Below are 8,266 nucleotides of genomic sequence, written 5' to 3'. Positions count from 1 at the left end.
CCCTCAGAAGTGAACCATTCCTGAAAAGTAGGCAAAATGAGAGGAAGTAAACAATTGGTGTTTAAAGAGAGGTTTAGTCAGAGGAGAAGCTTCAGTCTGTATATGTTGTTTGTAAGCTACAGACTTTCTTCCCACATTTGACTAAAAAAGGCTTGACCTCCTGCATCGCTGTGTTGTGGAATGGAAAATTCTTTGAATAGATTCCCTTTATGTAAATTTTTCTCTCTTGGTTTTGGCAGAGGTTTTGTTTAAATACCATCCAGCACGAGTGGTTTCGTGTCTCAAGTCAGAAGTCAGCTGTCCCTGAAATGGTTGGAGACTACATAACTGCTTTTGAAGAGATTTCTCCTGCTGTCCTCAGACATATCATCAATATGGCAGATGGAAACGGAAACACGGCTCTGCATTACAGCGTCTCACATTCTAACTTTGAAATTGTAAAGCTGCTTCTGGATGCAAGTAGGTTGACTTGTTTGCATATTTTTTAATATTGTTCTTTACAGTCCTCATGGGGGGAATTCATGATGAGCAAGAGGTCAAGTCTGGGCTTCTTCCAGAACTGTTGTAACTGTTAGCAGGTACATGGTGGCTCACTTGGGTAATCTAGAATCCTTGTTTTTCGTGCTAGTTTTGGAGGTGATGGTGATGGCTCTTGAAGAAGTTACAAAGACACTCAAGTAAATTATGTACAGCGTTGACCAGTGGTTGGGTCAGATAGGTAGGTCCCTGACTCTTAGACTGTAGTCCAAGATCAGCAGCACCAACCTCCAGCAGTTTTCTCTGGAGCCAGCACAGCTGCTGCTCAGCCAAAGGTAGGGTGCTGGTGGAGGAAGACGCATTCAGGTATAAACACTGATGTTAAACAATCTAGTCTAGCTTTATCTTACTAGAGCAGTACAGAAGATTTTCTGGCCACCGCCTTCTCACATCTGTACTGTGTTCCTGAGAAGCTGGGCCAATATGGCATTCTGCCATACAGGAGCATTTTCCTGATCCATGAGCAATGTGATGATGCTTCATTTAGTTACTTTTGTTGTTGCTTCCTTCTCGCCATCCCCTTGCCACACACATGAAGAGAGAGCAGTAGCAGAGGGATGACTCCAGAGCTTCTCCTTACATGCTCTAAGCCAGAAGGCAGTCAGCAGAAGGTGTCACATGCTGGAGCTGGTCTCAGGCAGATGTGATCTGTCTAAGCCTAGTTTTGCTCCCTGACTGAAGTTTCTTTCCCTAAACTAGTTATAAAACCTGTCACAATTGGCTGTGGAGCTTAACTAGGCCAGTGACACGGCTGGAGTGTAAGCCTAGCAATATTTATAAATCAAGAAGGATAACATTGGATAAACAGCAATATTAATGATACAGATCTCAGCTTTGATAACGCAGCACATCTGACACTGCAGAGACTTCTAGGAAGGGGAGTGCTTTGAAGTCTCTGTTCCTGTTAGAAGGCAGCCTGTTGGGAAGAGTGAGTCACAGTGGGGGAATGCGGGGAATGTCAGGAGCACAGGAAAATGCAGCAGGCTGGCTCTGCAGCGCTGTGGTGGGAGGAAGCTGTCCCTCTGCATCCCAGGGTATCCCAGGGTAGCATAAGCACAGTCATCTGCTGCTGGAAGTCAGGAATCCTGTAGTTTACAGCAGTTGGTGTGTTCCTATGGAGACAGCAGGTTTTAACTGTAAAATCCAACAACCATGACTAGAGCCAGGTGTGTGGGAGCACACTGTGCGTGCCAGTACTTGGAAAATATTTGAAAACAGGCACATTTCTTCAGGTTTTGACAGTCTTCCTCTGGACCATGTCTAAATGGTCATTTTGCAACGTAGTTATATCACTGACAGATTCTTGGTCCAAGAACTCTGTCTGGTGGGAAGAGCAGATGAGAGAAGAAACTCCTCTATATCACCATGCAGTTATACCAAGACTATAAATAGGAAAACAACTCTGCTTATTAGCCATACGGAAAAGTAGATTATATGTGACCTCTGCTGAATAAATCTAGTCAGGATAGGAGAGCATCACTTCCAGTAATTATTCATCGCTCATGAAGTAATGCCATGTAGCTGAGCATCATGTTCTGTGGCTTCAGAAGTCACTTCTGGGAAGTCACTGAAGGTAAGGTTGGGCTACTGGTTGTGAGATAGCACAGGAGGTATCTATGGAACATGAGAAAAAGCATTTTCTTACATCTGCACTTGTATTGCTTCTGCAATGCTCTTTTCACTTCAAGGGAAAAAAAAAAGTGTTTGACAATAAATTTGAAGAATTTCCTTAAGCATTTTTGCTACTGAAGATATCTGTGGTGCAATTTAACCCCAGGTCTAGAGGTACTGTTTTTGTAAGTCTGAGTCCTTGCTTTCCAGTACGATAAGCATGTTGAAAGCCTTGCTGCCTGGTAAACTAGTAAGTCCTGCTGGATTTCTGCAGAATCATAGGAACAGAGACAGACTGGAGGTTAGACTTGAACGAAAAGGAGAACTCTTGTCAGCTGCTGGCACTAGTCAGAAGACCTTGCTGTGTTTGTTCCCAGGGTACTTTTGTTCAAGTCAAATACTCTATAGAGCTAGTTACAGTCTTTAATTGGAAGGTTCTTTCTGCATCTCCAAAACATGTCAAAGTACACTTGCAGATCTTTAAAATAACACCAATTACAGGAAAATGTTTGTGCTGAAGAGAATGTTACTGGAAGAGAATGTTGTTTTGCAGTGTGGATTCCCGCAGGAGAGGAGCTTAAAGACTCTCCTAATGGTATTCCTGGGGTTTGGACCCATGACCGCAATGGTCATGTCAAATTTCAGACCACTTGCTTTTGCAAAACAAAAAAATGCACAAAGCAAGCCCTAAATGATGACATATTAAATGGTTTTGTGCTCTCTGTTGTATTGCATGCGTAATAGAAGAGAATCCTTTTTTCTCAGGCTCTAGAGGACCCCTGTTTATTTTTTTCTTCTCCACTTTCTCTTGAATTGCTTCCATTATCAGAGCAGTTGCTGCCTTTTCTTTTTATAGGCTGCTCTACTAACAGTTTATTCAGTTCATTAGCACAATTGCTGCTTTTTGGGTTCCTGCTTTCCGAAGAAATTATCTCATCCCTCTGCAGATGTCTGTAATGTAAATCACCAGAACAAGGCCGGCTATACCCCTATCATGCTCGCTGCACTTGCAGCTGTGGAAGTGGAGAAGGACATGAGGATAGTGGAGGAACTGTTCAGCTTTGGGGACGTGAATGCTAAAGCCAGCCAGGTCAGTCAAGCACAAGGCACTGTTCCTTCTCCTGTGGCTTTTTATCTTTCCTTCCATGCTCCCATCCCTGCTCCACCCATTCAGATTTGAACTCGTTCAGTCTCACCCTCTGCAGTATGGGGATGTTTTGTGTATATGTTTTTGATTGCTGTATACAAAATGGAGCCGTGAAAGAACAGTTGAGCCTCAGGTTTGGATCTCTTCTGAAAATGAAGATTGAATATTATATGAAAGAACCATTACTGAATTTCAGAAGACATTTACAAATTCTGCACCATTTAGTTCCTTCCAAGGAAATCTAGATGTCTGGAAATAGATCTGATATCTTCCTTTAATTTAATAAATAGCTATGTGAATGTGGGATATATTGTGCATAAAAGGTATTTAAATAATGTCAAGCAGAGCCTTGAAAGTACTGTATAAAGTAACAATTTATTTTTTTCCCCCTCAGAAGAAGCACTCTGTCAAAAAATTAAGTGTGCGTGCTTTGTCACTGCTTGTCTGTGTGGTGATTTAAGGTTTCCTCTTCTTTCTCTGCAGGCTGGTCAGACTGCATTGATGCTAGCTGTGAGTCATGGGCGGATAGACATGGTTAAAGCTTTACTGGCCTGTGGTGCAGACGTCAATATCCAGGATGACGAGGGCTCTACAGCCCTGATGTGTGCTAGTGAACACGGACATGTAGAGATTGTCAAACTTCTGCTGGCTCAGCCTGGGTGTAATGGCACCCTGGAGGACAATGTGAGTTGCCTTTCCAGATAGTGCTTCATCAGATGGCTTCTCCGCTCCAGAATGTTTTTCTAATTTCTAATTAATCCTCTGCTTAGTGGTAGCAAATGCTGTGATTATTTGGCTCGTATCTCTGGTTTTCTAACAGACCTACCCAGCAGCTGTTTTAGTGATTGGCTATAGATGTGCACGAGAAGAGATAAACCATTTTCTAGCTAATGGTAATACATCTTCCCATCTTACATTTCTTCCCCCTTTCCCAAGAGTTTTCCAGTTTTCAGTTAGGACCTTACCTAGTGACTTAACAGCTTTGCTGTGTTGATTTCTGTGTCTGTGGCAAACGTCAGCCCTACACTTTTTTTCATGGGATGTTCACACAGTATCTACACCATGACTTTTGAGAGTACAGGTTTGGTCTCAGTCATGAAGAAGCTACGTTGTCCTGACAATAACCAGATACAGGCTGTGACTTCAGTGCCGAGTGAAACACTTGCATGTTTCTTGTTTGCAAGGATCATTGCAGCCTACACTGTCAGCAGTCAATTTAATCTGTAGACCTCTCAAGCTTGAAGATGTTGACTTAGCTGGTTTCTTGCCAGCACAGTGTTCTTGTTAACAACATCACTTCTTGGCTACACTTCCATTCTTAATATTGCTTTTACCCACTGAGTACTGAAATGGAGCCTGTGTTTCGGATTTGGGAGGGCAGTGGGTGGTTATTTGTTGAAGCTGGTGCAGAAATGCAGAGACGTCATTTCTGTTTATTCACTCACCTGCTGCAGGTGCTGGCTTAGTTCCTGATGGTGCCAGTGGTGCGTAACAGCTGGCCTGAGGGGAAAAGTGCAAGAAGTCCTCAGTGTCACAAACCCTTCTGGGGGCAGTCTAGGTTACTGCAGCCTGGGTGCTGTTAGCACTATTAATATTCAACTCAGTAATTAAAGTCTTCGTAAGGACAGGACACTTAACTATTCATGTAGGCAGTTTGATACTGTTTCCCAAGCACAGCTTGTCTGCTGCTTATTCATTTTACAACAGGTTTGTCTGTGCTGGGAGATTATGAGATGTTTAGCATTCTTCTACCTGTTCTGAATTGACAGTGATGCTTTTCCAGTCAGCAGGATCAGTAGTAAGCTGAGCTTCATTCTAATGATGCGTGCCACTCTGACAGTGATTCAGCATCATTTTAAGATCTTGGTGTTGACTGTGGAGTGTTTGCTGTGCATTTGTAGTGCATTATATTGCACTGTAGCGGACAGCTCTTCTAGCTCCCTGTCTGCTCAGGACAAGTCGATTTATGTATAATCACTCCCTGTAGCCTTATAAGACGACTTTCCACTTGGATGCTGTCCATCGTTTCTGATTCTGGAAAAAGGGTTTACAGTTTCCTGCTGCTGACATCTAATACCAGTGCTGTTTCAGTGGCTGGAAAATATGCTGTGTTCAGAGAGTCAACATAAGAGATGATTCCTATGAGAGGACATACCAAATACTGGCATTATTGTGGAAACTGGTGCACAAGAGCCACCACTCAGGCAGTGGACCAGCAAGCCACCATGAGATTTGTGTTGAGGTTGTAGCTGCCTGTCTTGTAATTTAAACACCATTATAGAGCAGGGTGTTGTAGCCTTGTGATGTGCCAGTTTCAGGAAGGGAAGGAAGCAAGGAAAGCAGAGTTGGGGCGTGGCAGCTTCATACAAGTGTGCCCCTCTGACAGCTCAGAGGTTCACATCGCAGGTTGTCTGACATATGCTTCTTCCTGGACCAAACATGGTCTGGAACAGGTCAGTATATTACCTTTTAGGCAAAAGCAGTCTTTGTTCCTAGCAGCCTCAGCCACCATGGTTTCTGAAAGCAGTAACTTCTGAGAAACAGAGGTGACAGTTTGTAGTTAGACTTCCATCAAAGAGCATTTGGAATTATGACTGCAGCCACTCTTAATGAGAGCTATAACACAACAATTATCATTATAGCACAGCAGTTATCATGATACTTGATTAGTATTTATCCCTCCCTTCTCTTCCACTCCTTACTGACATAGTTTCTCTCAGACAGACCAATCTTCTGAAATCACTGGTCTTACACAGCACTATATGTAACATTATTGTGATAATGCCATGCTCCTTCTTCCTCAGCAATAATCGTGACTCCTCATTGAGAGAAATTATGAGGCCTCTGACAATTGGACTGCCTCATAAAACAGCAGTGCAAGGCTTATTTTCACTTAATTACAATAAAAGAAATTAAACAAGACTCTAAATTAACCCATCTGTCTGTCTGAGCAGTGGGGCCTCCACTTCCTAAGTTCCCTTCTCAGTGGGCTGATGGGGCTTTTAAGAGGTCTGTTAATGGACATAAGCACTAATTCTCCTGTTTCTTCCTTTCTCCTCTCAGGATGGCAGCACAGCACTTTCAATAGCCTTGGAAGCTGGACATAAGGATATCGCGGTTCTCCTTTATGCTCATGTCAACTTTTCCAAAACCCAGTCACCGGTTAGTACACAATACATTTTAATGTGCTGTTCCTGTACATAATAGCAAAACATGAACAAAAAATGATGCCACCACCACCCCCAGCAGCTGTACAGCCATACTGCATATGAATTTTCAAGTTTATTCACAGGATAATGTTTATGCTAGTAAGTGAAACATACATTTTTAAATATATGTTGTCTGCAGAAGTATTAACCCTGACTTAAGGATACCTCCTCCTCCCTTTTATCTGGGGGTAAAGGTAGCACAGTAGCAAGGTTCACTGACTGTGGCTAGTGTGCAGAGGTGCTGCTGCATTATCATAATGCTAATTATTGATCTAGTCACCAAAACACAGCTGTTTCTGGAGTTACAGCTGTCATAGGTGTTCTGGCAAATGTGCACCTGCTCTCCAAGCCCTGACTCACCTTCCTGATAAACTGCTGCCAATCATTTCACTGTCTAAATAACATGCATTTTCAGTTAGTAGGCTGTATGATAGCCAGCACTGTTCTTCTTAAAATGAAAAAAAAAAAAGAGAAAGATTAATCTGTGCAATTAAAGGCAAGAGATTGAACGAAGTAATTGTGAGTACTGTGTTATCATTCAGCTGGCTGAAATTATTTCTTTTGATTAATTGTCCTTTCATCTTTTCCAGAGCACTCCTAGGCTTAGCAGAAAGACATCTCCTGGTCCCACCCACAGAGTCACATTTGAGTAGTAGTGCATGAATAATTGTAAAAATCTCTATGCCATCTTTAAGCTGCTAAATGTTACTGTTTTACTGAGACAGATACTGAATGTAATTGTCTTGTGCCTGAACTCACCAGCAAAGTGAAAGCAGAGATCTAGTGCTAAAGATAGAAAACTGTAAACTTGAAGCAAGCATATAGTTAAGTAGTGCTCAGGTGAGAACCTTAGCCAAAACTGTTCTTTTGCTCACCTACTTGTCTTTCTGTACAGTGGCATACATCTATTTTTCTGTGCTGTAGATTATCCTTTCCTATGTTATGTCCAGCGTAAGACTTAAAGCTACCTTTGCAAGGGTGTCCCGGTGGCTTGTTTTTAATCATTCTAAAACATACTTATATTTACTGTGCCTAGACTTTTATCACAGTAACCTTTTCATAAATTTCATTCCAACATGATTATGATGGTTTTACTAACTTTGAAATTCAGAAGTTGCAGTTGCTTATGCAGTCAGCTCCGTGGATCTTGAGCTGGTGGGTGAATGGGTAGGTGTTGGGGATAAAGCCTCTTGTCAGGTCCGAAGTTCACTAAATAAGTTGTCGCTAATTGGGGATAATGTATAACTTTTTATATGAAAGATACTAGTATCTATAAAATTAACTCGCACAGTATTTTCAACATTTTATATTCCTTAATTAAAAACTACATGAAGAATTGTGTCCTGTTACCATATTTTTATTAACTGTGTCAGTCTGTAAGCCTCATACATGTTTATTGGAGAGTAAAATTAGAGGTACCAGCTGTATATTCCCCTTGAATGGAGTTGAGCATAGTTCTTGGTGCATATTTATGGAATGCTACTACCATGTCACATTCACTTTGGTCACGTGTATTGAAATGTTTGAAGTGCCTTAGATTCTTGCCATATTTTCAAAATAAAATTTCATTATGCTGTTTTACTCCTCTCCTGTTTTACATGTGATTTGTCATCATCCAGATATGCTGGAAATCACAACTGCAGAGACAAAACAGGATAGATTGGTAAGTCAAGGCAGGGAGGACTAGATAGCTCAACCCTTGGGGATTGCTGATGCAAACAGCATCAGTGCCCAAACCAGCTTTTTCCTGCTTTTTTTTAGC

The 8,266-nt window shown here is 41.9% G+C and overlaps 1 protein-coding gene across 1 annotated transcript; it reads left to right on the top strand.

The window, feature by feature from the left end:
- Positions 1-239: 239 nt before the first annotated feature.
- LOC104537540 (KN motif and ankyrin repeat domain-containing protein 1-like) lies at positions 240-7,925 on the top strand (the record flags this gene model as incomplete). The annotated part of the gene is made up of 5 exons (XM_010180448.1): positions 240-459; positions 3,096-3,238; positions 3,779-3,979; positions 6,359-6,457; positions 7,095-7,925. Coding segments are annotated over 5 exons (726 nt in total), but the record flags the coding sequence as incomplete, so codon positions are not given.
- Positions 7,926-8,266: the final 341 nt, after the last annotated feature.

The sequence above is a fragment of the Mesitornis unicolor genome, unplaced genomic scaffold (genome assembly GCF_000695765.1).
Source record: "Mesitornis unicolor isolate BGI_N332 unplaced genomic scaffold, ASM69576v1 scaffold9693, whole genome shotgun sequence".
Classification (NCBI taxonomy): Eukaryota; Metazoa; Chordata; class Aves; order Mesitornithiformes; family Mesitornithidae; genus Mesitornis; species Mesitornis unicolor.
This window is presented reverse-complemented; position numbering and strand designations above follow the sequence as displayed.